Source organism: Fulmarus glacialis, unplaced genomic scaffold (assembly GCF_000690835.1).
Source record: "Fulmarus glacialis isolate BGI_N327 unplaced genomic scaffold, ASM69083v1 scaffold9485, whole genome shotgun sequence".
NCBI lineage: Eukaryota > Metazoa > Chordata > Aves > Procellariiformes > Procellariidae > Fulmarus > Fulmarus glacialis.
The window spans coordinates 23,073-39,129 of NW_009214897.1; the positions used below are offsets into that span (position 1 = coordinate 23,073).

Below are 16,057 nucleotides of genomic sequence, written 5' to 3' on the forward strand. Positions count from 1 at the left end.
CTTTCACACTGGCCGTTTTCATCCGCCATTAGATTTTCAGAGTCTAACATCATAATTACCTCTGAAAAAGGCCGAACCAAACCCAAATTTCCTTGTTGTTCCAACACACTTGAGTCCAGTAAAAAGTAGGTTACTCAAAAACACTTGCTGAAATAGTGACCCAGCTTCTACTATGCTTTCTTTAAAACAAACAGTAAAGAGGCCCTCACCCATTAACACTATTAACTCGACAAAATTCTGTAAGAATAATGTCCAGGAATAAATGATCACAAACAGCTAACTCAATCCCATAAACCTGCATATAAACTACACAGTATATATACTTTAAGACTTCTGGAACACTTAGGGCTAACTCCTTGCTGAATTTCAGAGGCTGCAATTATAAGGGGGGAAAAACCCAACCAAATGTGCAACTGCCATGACACGGTAAAGTTCAGCTGCTCTTAATACCATACTAATTTATATCCACTAAGAATCAGATCATAGACTCTTAAGGCACTTAAGCAACCTCTTTTTCCTTAAAGCTTGCTGCTAATTTTTTTAAGTGACTCAAAGAGCCGTAGAAGCCATTGCATGAAAAAGACCAAGGACATAAAACCCAAGTTATATCAGGCGAAGTTTTGTATCAGTGGTTTTTTTCCACTAAACTGTTGTCACTTCATTGAAATTGCTCACCACATAAGAATTATGTGGTTTTAGTTAAAAATGAAATCTATTGGGTTTTAATTTCAATGTTAGATTCTTAAATACTAATAATCTAATCACATTTGAAAGGCATACGCAAGTCATAAATTAAGGCTGATTTAATGCAGGAAAGAATTTAATGCTGAAAGACTATTGGATTTCCATCCTTACAGAAACAAAAGAAAAAAGCCAACCTTTCATGGACACACTTTTAAAATGAAAATTCAAGAAGCAAAAACCAGTTTGGAAGCTCAGGGAAAGCATAAGCTCTCCTAGAAGACATTTCTCTTAAGATCAGCCGATACAAACAACTGAAATACTTCATTTGGAATCGGTCTGTACAAAAGGCTATTTTTAAATCTTTCCTACACAAAAGAGAAAAAAAATTAACCCTTCTGATGGTACAACATTTTACCACTTCATTACTTTCCATCAGACAGTAATTGTTTCCGTGCAGACCAGCCACTAGAGGGTAGTGGTTCATAAGTACCAAACACACACGAAAGTATGTAAATTTTTTATAATTTTTTCCTTTTTTTAAAATAATTTTTATTTTTAAACCACACCTGCATACAGCACAGCCTCAATACGGTCCTTGATGTGCTCAGTGTTGCTCTGCGATACCAGTGGGAGGTGAGATGTTCCATTAGGAGATGGCACTACAAGAGGTCCCACTAGAAACGCGCCAGCAGCGCCCAAGTAATTGAGCAGCGATGCAATGGCTGTTGCTGTGGCACGTTCATCTGGAGAAAACCACGTCGTGGAAAGAAATGGTGCTGCGTTCATCACAGTTGGCCCCGCCAAGCCATTTAACAGCTGCCCTCCATGAATTAGCCTGGAATAGAGAATACAGACCACAGTCATTTGGATGACAATTGCTTGCCTCTTTTTTTTTTTCCCCCTCAATTAAAGAAGCAGGTAAGATATTGAATGCTGGAGATGGAGTGACTGCACAAAGAAATGAAAGTCCTGTGCAAGAAAAGGATATTCTACACGCTAAAAGAAGCCCAATTAGACTGATTTAAAGAATCCAGAGCTACTCTGGTCTCATTACCTCAGATAAATGGAGAAGCAAATATTCTCTTCAAAGCATGAAAGGAAAAGGGAATAAAAGGGACTTTCTTTGCAGAAAAAAGGTATCATGATAGGATATAAAAGTAGAAAAGGTGTAGTAGCAGAAAAGCTTTAAATTACAAACGTCTTAAACCTGACCCCTTGCCTGCATAAATCTCAACAGAAGATTTAAATTAGTTATGGCAGATCCAAAAAAAATGGAAACACTTCAGCAAAATACTCTGCATATTTTTTCACTGCATTATTTATTTTTATTTACACACTCAGATGAGCTCTATGTGCCTACAGATGAGGAGGCTGGGCTGTTGAGGTTTCCAAGAGAATCGTCTTCTCCAGCAATCTGGCCATACTCAACATACTGTTGAAATAGCTAAGCAAACCCAGATTTTTCTCGTTTTTCACACTCATTGGGATGTAACAGATAAGACTGGTGACAGAACAGAGATAGTACTTCCAAGCAGTGAAGTCTCTAAAAACTTTGGCTTAATATTAGTACAATAAGCACACACAGAAAGGACTTTTTGAAGGCTCTTCTATACGTGGAAGTCAGCCAGAAACCTTCTACTTTGATTTTTCCAAAAAGTGATCAGTTGTGAAAGGCAAAAGCATTTTGGAATTTATAGAAAAACCTCATGTCTAAAAAACAGCTAGCAAGTCAAACAAAACATTGCAACCCTCCAAAACAGATCTATCCATTGTGCAATAAAACGGTGGCAGATGATATTTTTAAATGGGTGGTGTTTTTCTAAGCATAGCAGGAACTTGATGTAATTGCTGCAAGACTTGAGTTGTCAGACATAAAAAGCTATGGCCTGAAAATGGGGAAATATAAGCTAGCATTTAGGCAATGTTTCAAGCCACAAATGGTTGAATAATATACAGTGTAGCAGGAGTTTTTTAAAGCACACAAAGGAACAAAATATGCAAAAGATACGCTGACAGACTCTTTATCAAATTAACAAGCTAGACTGCAGTAAAGAGGAATAGATGCTACTGATTCTCAGTGGATTAGAAATTAAATTTTTAAACAAAATTTATAAAGACATACAGGAAAAAAGAAAAAGCCTCTACATATCATCTCAAGGAAACACTTCCTGAGCTGGGACAGAAGTAATATCCACTCTTAAATGTAAGCAATTGCAACTTCCACATAGCAAGTATAGATTTTGTTACTATTTGTTCATGATGTGCTTCAGATGGACATCACCAAGGCATGGTCAGGCCTTTTTAATGCTTGTTAAACTGGGGCCCCCCAAGAAAATAAAATGAAATAGTTTTAAATACATAAAAAGCACTATATAAATACTGCTCTGGTATAGTTTTCTGGGGGACACATTACATGAATCCCTTACGGTTACGCTCCAACCCAGTGTCCTTCGGACAAACCAAGGTATCCTTGTGCACTTTGGTATTTTCATTCTACTTATCTCACTACAGTAAGTTATTCTCAAACTTACCCTAAACTGTTCCAGGGTATTTGGAGAGCTATGCTACATCCCCAGAAACAGCTACATTTCAGTAGCAAGTGAGGTAACTACTGCAACATATAAAGATTTTATTTTAGTATTTTCTCTTCCTCCAAAGTGAATTTAATGCTTAAATTGTGGTTTCATTATTGTATGCTAGGAAAACTGTGTCACCACAAAATAACCTTTATAGCTATAGGTGCCATACTAACACTTTTGTTCACTTATACCACTGTGATAACATTGTTTTAATTCAAATACACCTACTCTATAGAAATCCAAATAAAACTCACTGAGATCAGAAAAACGTACAATAGTTTTTCTGCAGTGCCTATGGATATGTAGGCACTTCATCTGGTAGAAGAAGAAAAGTTTTTTTAAAAAAACCCAAACAAACCACCAAACAAAAAACCCAATTCATCTATTGAGAGAATTATATGTACTCCTTTCATATACTTACACTTCAGAGTTAGATTATGTCTATCAAACTCCACCATCAGAATAAAGCTCTATAACTGACGTCTATACTTGAGGGAGGCACAGATGTTAATTTTACTTTGCAGATCCAAAGGGAGAAAGTATCTTAATCCAGAACTTTAATTCTACATTACTTTTCTGTCTTTTTTTTTTTCAAAGAAAGAGCCAATTTTTGTCTCTCTGTAGGTCTCCTCCATTGGTGTTCTCCTGCCTGCTCTCTCTCCTGCTTTGCCCTGCCTGGTGTGCCGTCTGTTCCCATGGATTTGCCCTTCAATCTGCATTTTTGGCATTTACCAAGCTTGACGTTATCATCCAGCATAAAGCATCTCTTATCTTTATATTGCTTAATTTTTCAGATCTAACATATTGCAGTGAATAAACACTATTTTCAGACTAAATTGCCATTGATATACAGACTACTACCTCAAATGCCTCCGCATATGACAACAGCCTAAACCTTATTTTATCTGTTTTTCAATACTGGCTTGAATTAAGCTACTTTTTCTCTGTGAAAAAGATTATTTGCATTGTTCCTCTACACGTCCTTAACTCATTTCCCTAGAGAGGCAGGAACGAGAGATTCAAAACGCAATTCAGTGCATTTACTGAGCTGCTACTCTGGGAGACACGTAGCAGTCACTCCATCTGACAGAGAAATATGAACGCAACAGTACTGGTGGCTTTTTGCTGTTTGTTACAGCGACTTATCATCACCGCGCTAGATTTTGGTCTCACAGCCCATAGGAATCTCCTCTTGTACGCCATCAGTGCTAAAAATTGCTCCAGCAGCAAGACATTTGTTTCTGTTACTCCCCAGTTTTCTTCTTGTTTCTGCTACCGAAAAGGTGCAGAGAGCAACTGCATTTTTCCCTGTCACTATTTCAGTTTCATTCTGCGCAACAAGATTTCTCTTCCCTGAGAAAAGGACTAACAAGATAACTTTAGCTCAGGACCCTACTCAGATGGAAAAGTATTTTTCAGTTTTATTACACTAACAGGGTAATTTTCATCTGTTATTTATCCAGCTCTGCTCTGTTTTCAGATGCATTATTTATCCAATCATCATCTAATTATTTTCATGTATCAAAAAATAGAAAGTTATTGAGTTCAAATAATAGAAAATAACACAAGAGTAGAAGGCTTTTTAATCACAATCATGAAAGAGAAAATTGGAAAAAATGACACCAGGAATTCATCCCTGACTTATAAAATAATTGATGACTGTCTAGCTTAAAGCAAAAATGGGAAAGTAAACATCTACCCAAAATACCTTATTTCTAACCATTTCAGAAGCCAGATCAGGGACTCATTTCGAATTTTCAAGGTTTTTGCACACCTGACCTCTGCGCTAATGAATTTTTGTGCTCTTCCAAACTTGTAACTTGCAGTTGAACACATAAGCCCTTTACAAAAAAAAAAAAAAAAAAAAAAATTATTTGAGGACTGGTAGTAAATGCTAGTGCTAAATATCATGTGCCATAGCATCACAGTAATGGATAACTTACACATTTACATGATGTGTATATCTATCTATATATATAAAAAAATTAATACACAGACATATATACACACACACACCCCCTTGCACAAAATAAAGATCACATTTTTTCCTAAACTGGCCTCTGAATTGCAAAAAAATAGTACAAGGGATAGTTCAAATATAACAATAGAAATGAGAGAAGAAACTCTTTTTGTACTATGTTGTGATCTCTTTTCCAAATTTTTGTCAAGTCACATTATGAATAACGTAAATTATATGGTTTCCATCACTTCCCTAAGAGAAGACTATATATGAGTATTAAGAAGTAACCTGGTTATACCTGCTTTATTCACTCCCTGCTGTCACTGTTGCAATATCTTAACAGGCGACAACAAAAAAACCATGTAAGGTTATAAATGCTGAAATTACAATATCACTGAGCAAACTGGATATGAAAAAAAGTGAAATTATACAGAAAAAAGGTTTTAGTGATTGATGATAATACCATATAGTTAAGATGGGAAAGAGCTTCCATTTACAGTTGGCTTTATTTACCTTTTTCTCCCTGTACGGGTTGAAACTTTTCATGCATGGTCACAGTCCCATCAGGTATTGGATTTGTTAAGCTATTTAAAAGCTGTGTGTTACATAAACACTTTTTCTATGTAAAAATCCCAGACATTTAGTGTTTCTACCACAAGTATGTCTCATGCCTGGACTTCAGAGAATTTTAAATGAAAGAAAGTCTCATTAGTTTCCATACTCAGATGGGGAAACAAAGGCAACAGTAGAGGGAAAATGGCTTACTCAAAAAATTATTTTTAAAACAACAGTTTTAAACCACAACACTAAAATAAGTCTCCAAAGCTCAGTTCTAAGATGTGTTAATTGAACTTGTCTTGGGAAGGCTAGGACTGGAGAAGTCATATCAATATTTTAACACTGATTAACAGAGCGGAAAAAGCGTTTTCACCTTTTCTTTGGCAGGCAACGCAGGGGAAGAGCGAGGCCGTCGGCCCCAGTGCATTGCTCTGACTCTCTGAACACAGATTTTCTCTACCAGCCTCTGATGAGCCCCTGGTCAACTGGGAAATCAGGTTCCTCTGGATCCTAGGAGGGAGCAGAGCTCATCCCAAGAGCCTTGTGAGGACGAGATTTTGGTGCAGTTTTTTTTCCTGAAACTTTTACCATGCCTTTCCTACTAGCTGCCATGAGAATTGACCACTTAGTCACTATTCAAACTTCTATACAAATGCAATGAAAAAAAATTGGTAATTCAGTTTTGCCGCCGTTTAGCAAAGTGTGAGGAGCAACAAAGTCGCTGAGAGCGCTAGCCTGCTGCTGCACGAAGACAGTGCTGCAGCGTGCCTCTTAGTCTGGAAGAGTTTAGTAGATTAATTGCTGATCCTAACCATTAACGCAAAAAGGGATAGTAGGTAAAGAAGTTAATGTTTTACAGAAACGGATGGCTGATTTTTCTTTCACCTGCCAGACATTTTCACTCATTGAAAGAAGTAGATTGTTCAACTCCTGCTAATTTGGAAGACAAATAAGTTTATATAGCGATTAGCTCATTGTGGGAACTACTGGAAGCAAATGAAAAAGACCCTTCCACTGGAGGACTTCAGAGCACTTTTCAAGTGCTATTGAATTTAGCCTCACTACATGGCAACAAAGCAAGTAAATACCTCTTATTATAGAGCATCTATATTGATGTATGATGCAAGCTGCTTGCCCAGGAAAAGAATATGAAAAGACATGCACTTATCCACATTATACATTAGGAGATTTTTTTTATACCTCGGGGGGAACTGATACCAGTTTTGTAAAGAACCACGTCTGATTTTTCACAATCAAGCTACTAGAAAAGGATAGAGCTTTTCCTTTAGACTCACAAAAATAAATACAACAGAAGAACCCTCTATTAAGTGGAACCTTTTCAGGTACCTTTCAAGGCAAAGATAGTATTAGGGAGGTCAAATTCATGCTTTACAGCAATTCACTGCTATGGAGTATGGGGGGAACCCGATGCAAATGCTGTTCTGTTCACAACCCGAAGAGAGTACAGTAAGGCTCTATGTCTGGAAAAGGACTGGAAAGAAAAATACCTCTGGGTAAAGCAATGAATTCATCTATTAAAAATAACATTCTGAAAGATGAATTTCATGGAAATGCACTTCCTTTCAATATTTTCATTAAATGATACATTTATACTACAAAAGCTTTATGCCTTCTGGATATTCATGGATTGAGGCCATTAGCATTTTTTAGCTTGTTTTTGATGCATGCGACCATTGATATGTGGAATAATTTAAAGCTGTTTTTCCCCATCAGTAAGAAAATTTATTACAAGCAGAAAGCCTGAGTCACTGTGCGGTACATTATCTCCAGCAATAAAGTGAAAAAGAAAAGAGGAAAACTTAAAAATGTACTTTCGACCATTTTCATCAGGAACTGGGTTCATGTTTCACCCCCTGTACAAACCATGGCCTCAGCACAGTCGGTCACATCATTATAGGAGCAGACTTAGAAAGGACCATAGCATCTCCCAGGCATCCCAGCCTCATGCCTCTTCTCCCACTCTTAAAGAAAACAGCAAACACATTTGCAATGGTCTGAAAAACATTGAGTTTCGGTTGTAAATTTAAAAGAATTGGAAAAATGGAGTTACTCCAAAACTATTATTACTGAGAGCCTGCCAAGAGACAGACAAGGATTTGCAAGGAGAGGAAGCAGCAATCTCAGGCCAAGACCCTGACGTCTCCGTCAGATGTCCTGACAGAGGAAAGGGATGAGGCGGGCATACAGCGAGATCCCTCGCAGTACGGTGACAAATTCACTCACATCCTTACATCATCACACATGTTATTGTGCAGCCATCACAGCTATCACACAGCTGAGAAGAGGGCTTCTTCACTTAAAGCTTTATCCAAGTTTGAAGGATGAAGGCACATGAAATCAAAGCTTCTTTTTGGCTTTTTTTTTTTTTAATTAAAAGTTGGGGGTTTTTTGTTTTTCTTTTAAAGCTAACCCACTCCACAAACCCATTATTAAAAGAAGACATCTCTAAAGCAACGCTAACGGAGGACACGCTCATCAAATTTGAACAGACCCAAAATAAACAGCAGTGCTGTAAACACAAAGTAGGCAATTACATTACGGGCTAATGAGGCAAAACATACTGAAACAAGTTATCAGGGAAGGGCACCAGGACTGGCTGCTATCAGGGCTGCCATGGGAGAAAGCTGATGGAGATTACTTAGCACAAGATAGGTCCAAAGTAGGATTTTTTAGTAGAAGAGTACAGGAGATACAGCAAATTAGGGAATGGGATAAACAAGACCTATTTAAACATTCCTGAACAATTTTTCTCAGGCCAGTGAAAAAGCAAGAGGGTGTTCTGATTATAACGAAGCTATCTTTGATATAAATTCAATTAATATGAATTCTTCTTTAAAGACAGAAATTAGCCAACAGAGTATGAGTCACAAAACTAAGGCAAAGAGCTCATTATGATTAAAAAAATTAAAAGCTTTCTACAGTTGAGGATAACACCTGCCATTATATGAGATGGAGCTAAATATCCCACAAAGAATATAAATTCTCTTCCCTGCCAGCATAGGCTTATACTAGCTGAGGCGTTGTCGAAATGCTGCCCATTAAATATTGCTGTAATACCAAGCCCTTTCTGAGATTTCAGAGTTTCCTTTAATATATCTACTGGATTTACCACTCCACGAATTTACACAGGATCTGTAAATTGCTAATTCAGCAGCTACCCCCATCGCTGGGGGAGGTGGATGACACCCACACTGCCATGGCCAAAATCCAGCACAGGAGCAAGAGGAAAGAGTATTTATCACCAAAACTGTCAAGCCGCCTCCTTTTTCCACTAAGGCTTTTTCAGCGGAAGCAGAAGCCAATGTGGCTGCCACCCAGCGCTGATCAGCGGCTGCCGGTGCACCACGGGACACGCAGCTCGGGCAGCGGCAGGCGGGACCACTGGGCAGCCTGAGGGACCCTTAATCACCCACTGAATCCACCGCTACCATCGACAAAAAAGCAAAGCAGGAAAAAAATCGTCACCACTTTGGAACAACTCACAGGACCTCTCATCTGAAACAGCAGCTTTGGAGGAGAAGTTAAAAAATAAAACCTGTGTACAAGATGAAGCTGGTGGAGGTAATAAAAACAAGCTAAACTGTTAAGTTACAGGGGTATTAAAAATTAAATATTCCCCATGAGAACCTACCCGTGAATGACCTGTTTCCTTCCCCCCCCCCACTTACCTCTTTTTCTGATCCTATGGGTTAACCCAGCTCAGCCTTCCCCCAGCACTGCCGCCAAAGCACAAACCAGCAAGTACCATCAGTGCCAGGCAAGTGCTCGGTCTTAACATCTTCCTCCTATGCTCACTGAGCTATAGCATACAAACAGGTATGTTTATTCATTTTTTTACTCCCAGAACCATGCTTTAGATTAAATACTTCTTTCATTTCTCTTCCCCGGTGAGTTAGAGAGTGTACAACATGCATCACACTATCTTTATTTCTTACAGGCAGATTCTTCTACCATCCTCTCCTAAAAAGCTTTTTTCATTCCCTGGAACATTTTAATCCCTCTTCTCCACAGCTGCTCCAGTTTGGGGTGTTTTTTTGAGTACAGAATGTGTTCAGTATTGCCAGGGAATATGAGAATCCTAATAAGTCTTTTCTTTACTGGAATTACCTGTTCTGAGGTGCCCCTTTCCATTTTTCATGCATGAGAATGGTGGCTCATGGTTGTTTTAGGATCAGGAAAGATGAAAAAATGATATGATCCCATGCCATTCTTTAGGCTTTCAGGGATGAAAAAGGGAAAAACATGGAACTATTAAAGAATAAGACTAACAAGAATAAAATACAAACTACGTTGCAACTAACTAATAGAAACAGAATGTACCAAAGATGTGGTAAGAGCAAATCTTCAAATATTAAGGAAAATCTTCAAATAAAGGAAAAAGTTAACATCAATATATCTAAGAGTAGGCAAAAAAATTCAAAATCCTAAGAAGAGGTATTATTAAAGCAAAAACCCTTTACAGGATCTACCAATTACCGCTGCGTCCCCCATAAACGACTTTGTAAATAACCGCTCCTGTTTCCACTGTCATTCTCCGTGTTATTGTTCTGCTGGCTTCCCAACAAATGTTTTAATGGTACTTGTTGCCAAGGAGCACCCTCTCACTGCCCTGACTCAAGGTCCTCAATACCTACTTCTCTGTTGTGAAATCCAATGTGAAGGCCAAATACCACCAGCCCACAGCATACTAAGTTCTAATAAATTGCTTAATTAATATATTCGATACAAATGACAAATTATGTTACATCCTTTACTTCCACGTCTTTAATTATCCTGTCTTTCAAAACATTTTAAGAAGTCTTACATCACACGGTCAGGCTTAAAAGCCACAGATTTATGGCTATGGCTGATTTCATCATTTATTTCCTTCTTTCTTATACGTTTCAGCTCATACAGCTTTTTGCCTAGATTTATTATTTTAAAATCACATGGAAGACCTAAGCTGTATGTAAATCTATTCTTAAACACAGAATATGAGATAAATATGAATTGTTATGTGGGGGGGAAAAAAAAAATCCTGACTTTGTCTATTAAAAAATGGCCTCCTAGTAATGTTAATGTTCAGGATAAAATAATCAAATTCTAAGAGTCCAATGAAAATATTTACTCAGTGCCAAGCAGTAGTCAAAAAGGAAAGGACTGGACAAAAATGCAGGCAAAAAGCATTAGCTCTTGTAACCTTTAGGGAACAGAAGAAGGTACAATTCAGGAACGGTACAATTTGATAGTGTCTTTTTTTTTTATGTTCTATATACTTTATGAACTAAAAAAATAGGTGTGGCAAATGAGGTTTTCGTAACATTTAGAAAGGAATAATGGTTTGGGGTTTTATTTTTAAAAGTCAAATTCACTGTCACATATCTGGCACAGTTGACAAACCCAGAAGTGCATGGTACATAAGAAAAATTCTTTTTAACCTCCTTGTCTGTATGGTACATACATTTACCTCACAGGTTAGTGGGCTGGGGAGGAAAGCAGGTAAGTAAGAGCATATGAGTACGTGTGAGGGACTTTACTAGTCCGTGTATAGGTTGGTTCCTCAATCTCACACACAAGTCCATACTTCCACATTTTCACCACTCCCACTTTAGCCTTCACTGAAAATTCATGCAGTTCTGGCACAGATTCCCAGTACGGTTTTAGGTCACACACTGGCAGAGAGTGAAAAGTCACCATAAGAAACAGCTGCTTCAAGAGACACACTCAAATGTGCAACCTGAATTCTCCTTCATATAAGTTGTGCATATACATGGGCATCCAATGAACTGAAAACAGAGGTTAAGGTTTGTGTTTAAAACATGACTTGGAGAACTGGAGATAGTCTGCTGCTACATGCTAGAGCCAAAAGAATAATTACAGACTAGAAAGGAGCTTAAGAATGCACTTGGATATTACAGGTCTGTGTGAGATAAGGAGCATAAAACAGTCAGAATTAAACCTCAGTCTTAACAGTGATTTCCTCACGTCTGTGATTGCTCTGATAGGCGATGGGCTTTAGTAGCTCTCCTTAATGTTAAATTACAAGAGCTTAGGGAGCAGACACAGCTACAAAGTAGAAAAAAAAACCCTAAACCTGACAAACCTCATGAATGTTCTTGTAATTGTATGTATCTTAACTCTGACATAATTATCCCATGGAAATCCTTCAGTATATTACTGCAGATTACCCAGGGACTGAAAGAACCCATTACAAAACATGCAAAAGCATTTAAAGATATTCCAGTTACACTGGCTTCTGAAATACTCCAATATTAGCTTGTGTGTGATCTTGTCCATCTGACTGGCTCTGTAATGTTCGGACTGTCATATTAACGCATATACACATTCAGAATAAGTGCACAGTTTAGTGCTCAGCCAGTTGTTGCTAATGCATTAAGCAGTAAAGCTCATCTCAAAAATATTATTTTATTTGGTATCATGCTTCAAGTAATTGATGAAAATTGGCCTTCAGTCTTAGCCCTCAAAACAATGCAGGTTACCTGGTATAACAGCACACAGTCTGTACAATTATTTACAATGTCTCAAGAAACCTTCACTGAAAACCATCCTTTTGTTTCATAGTTAGCTATAATAAATTCTCTGTAGATTTTTAATCAAACCGTGTAAAAGATCAAACTACTTCTTCAGGTAGAGCTGCAATTCTTGAAAATGTCTCTTTGGAGTAGGCCAAGTAAGCAAATTTATCAATTTTAGCTGGAGATGATGCATATTTTCACAGCATGAATAAATGAAATTAGTAACCTTTTCCATCAAGATTCTGCTCATGCTCTTTTTTTTTCCCCCTATATAGTTTTCCATAAAACGCATCATCATATTTTATACATCTCTCAGACTCTATACAGTCCACTGCCTTTCTTTCCCTAAAAAATGTTCTTTGAATGTTTCTCCTTAGGCATTTATTTCTTTGTTCTCCTAGGTCTCCTCCACCAGAAAATCTTTTTTAAAGGTGATCAGAACATGGGGAAACTCTCCTTCCCACTCCCCAAATGATACCTCACATCTAAATCTCGTTCGGGAATTCCTTCCCAGGCTCTTATAGTCTTCACCCTTGCTTTGGTAAAGCCTGGGGCAGCACAAGTCTTTTGGCATAAATCATAAATGAAAAACTACATTAAGACACCACATTTAATTGCATTTAAGCCATCTGGCCCATTTAAAAGATATATATATTTAACCCAAGATTGGCCAGAATGGATGAACTGGATGTTGAGCACCCCTTAGCTCCTGTGAAAAGGTAAAACAAGGGCACAATGAGGACAGCTCTTCCCGGCCACCTTAACAGTACAGTTTCACCTTAAAAGGGTCACTGTGATCGGTAGCACAATATGGTTAGTTCAGCCTCCCCTGCTCACAAAGTCCTTGAACACCACATCGCAACGGGCAACGCTGGGCGACTAACATCAGGAGCACCGTGAGTTTCCTTATACGCTCACTAAGCACGTAAGAACTGAAATTGCATCCCCTCTACTCGCCACACTGCACTTAGTTTACTAAGCCATTCGTTACATACTATCTACTCACTCCTCATCCGGGTTAGTTTTACAATCAATGCATTTAGTACATTCTCAGTCCTCCCTCTGAACCTCTTCCTTTGTTTTATCCATTTTATCCAAGGCACCCAGTCATCTGCCTTCTACTTCACACCAAACATTTTCTTTCTCAACTTAAAAGTTTCCAAGCTGATTTTCAGGGTAAGCAATACTAAGGAAAAAAAAAAAAAGGAACTTGCTGAAATAATACAAGGACTGCCTGGAAGCTGACTAGAATTCAAAGGAAAAAACCCACATAAAAACCTTTTATAAATAAGTTCTTAGTGCTTACATATTATGCAAGCGTAACTAGTGAAAAGCTAGTGCTACTACTGTTTTTAAAGAAGCAGAAAAATGCAGTAATGCCTGTACTCCTTCCTCCTTCAGCATGAGGGGCAAAAGTAAGTTAAGTGAACAAGTGATCCATATTCCCTGGCTGTACAAAACGAGTGCAACTCCTGTACTTACCGAGGATTCCCAGGTTCAGGATACATTGACGGGACAATTGAATTGTTTGGATTGTGTGATTTTTAGGAAAGAATCGGTCTCTATCAAAAACTCTTAAATTGCATGTGTACAAGACGACATCCATTTCAACCACAGAGAAAGTACAAGACTACTTTAGAATGCAGACTGGAAGAGACTACATGAAAAAAGCCATTTTGCATAAATTCATCTGTCTCACTGCACAATCCCATACATCCAATATGAGAAACATGAACTAATTATTTAACATTTGCATACAAATTACATATTTTTGTGTTTTGTGGCATGGTTCCCTGTGTGATCTTAGGCCAGTTTCTAAACCTCTCTAAATCTCTGCTTCCTTGTTTGCAAAGCAGATTAGTATTAGTTATGCAGGATGGGGTGAGGCTTAATTAACTCAAGTTTGTAAAGGGCTTTCTGATCTTCAGATACTAAGTAGAAGGAGGACTAGAAAAATCAATTGAAGAAGCAAAAAGCATGTAAGCTCACGTCCACACAACAAACATTTGGCGTATCAAATTGATACAGAAAATACTAACATTTCTTTGCAGTAGCAGCAAAAATGACATTAACAGAAAGTATAAAATATGTATATTAAAAATAAATAATTAACTTACTTCTTCCTAATTTCTAGGTCTGAAACTGGAACACATCTCAGGCCAGCTCCCAATACCATGAGGGATGATGTTAGTAAAACAGTTACCCTCAGACCTAAGATGAAAAAACAACAGTATTTTACAAGTCAGCAATGTTGCAAAAGAAGAAAATGTTGCCTAAATATATATATTTATATGCAGTCTCACAGAAGTAATGCATATCTCTTTCGAATCATAAACGCCTTGGTGCTGATGTGAATTACAGATACATTATGAAATCCTGTGTTATTTTCCATGCTTACTCTCCAGAATTACAAAGGTTTACTTTTGGCATACTATCGCACAGGACTGTACCCAAAATCTTACAGACATTCTTGGAAGTGAAAAGTGATAATAAAAGTATTATCAAAGTGTACAATATTCCCTTTAGAATTAGAAGCATCAGGGAATATGCTCCAGTGTGTGATCTGAAATCTAGGTAGATCCAAAGAAAAATCTGGACTTGTATGTTCTTTTCCAACCACTTAACGAGCACAGACACAGAACTGTTATTGTTTTCTTTCGTAATGCAGATATGCATTTCATCCTGAAGGAATAACCACTTATTCAGGGGAAAAAAGTGCAAGTATTTTTTTGCAGTCCTTGCAATTAGGCCAGGTTTTCGCTGCGCTCAGCTCAAATTGTGAGAGGTTGTAAATATAGTACATTAGAAAAAAGCTACAATTGACTGATTCCTTGAATACGTTTTCTTCCACATACTGCGATTCTCGACTGAGAAGCACTTAGATTAGAAACAACTTTATCTTAGTGCTGCGATTCCTTTTGCCAGCAGTTTACTTGCTGCTGCTAAGGTGTTTCCATTAGCAGCAAATAGAAAGAGAACAGTGACAGCTGAGGGGCTTAACTGCCAGAATCTTGTAAAACACCAAAATCATAAATATGCACAATTAAAAACTGCCGATACAGTCTGTATCTGCGAAGTCGTAAAACTTGAAACAATTTCACAGCAACAGTTCTTAGCAGAACACAATAAAAACAATTAAATGATGACAAACACACAGTATCGCTTTTAGGTGAAACTAGTAACTACCCAAAACACAGACAGAAAAAGAACAAGTCCCAGTGATAACTCACCTAACAAACAAACAATTTTGATTCTCTCTAAACCTGCCACTTTTCAGAGAAGCGCTCCCTCTATGTTAATGACTCCTGTAATCAGTACAATTCAATCAGTAGTCGCATTAAATATTTTGTCTCCAAGTGAATTTTATGGGGGGTTTTGAGCATGTATTTTACTAAAATGAGCATCACTTTGCTCTTATTGCAACAGCTTTTAGTGAACCTCACTCACGGGTATGCAACTCCTTGTCTAGGCACTGCACAAACCAAACCAAAGACGGCTCCTCTCTCAACCAACCTAGCCCGAGACAGCCCAAACAAAAAGAAGTTAATGTTACAGGTTTTCTGAACTGGAAGTATGACTTTCTTTGGTATGGCTCAGTCATTAACAAAGGAATGCAACCCGCAGTCCTGCGACTCTGAAGGACACCTCACATCCCTGATGCCCTGGAGAAGTATCAACAGCCGAGAATATTTGTTTCCTTAAAGGATTTCCAATGCCGGCCCAGACTTACTTGCTTGACT

At 37.9% G+C, this 16,057-nt stretch overlaps 1 protein-coding gene across 1 annotated transcript in view; it reads right to left on the reverse strand.

Moving 5' to 3' along the window:
- DIRC2 (disrupted in renal carcinoma 2) overlaps positions 1–14,528 on the reverse strand; it is a gene marked incomplete at both ends in the record, with an annotated part of 29,965 nt that extends 15,437 nt beyond the window's left edge. The window contains 2 exons of the mRNA XM_009578743.1: positions 1,251–1,519; positions 14,435–14,528. Coding sequence (XP_009577038.1) covers positions 1,251–1,519; positions 14,435–14,528 — 363 coding nt within the window. The remainder of the gene's footprint in view (positions 1–1,250; positions 1,520–14,434) is intronic.
- Positions 14,529–16,057: the final 1,529 nt, after the last annotated feature.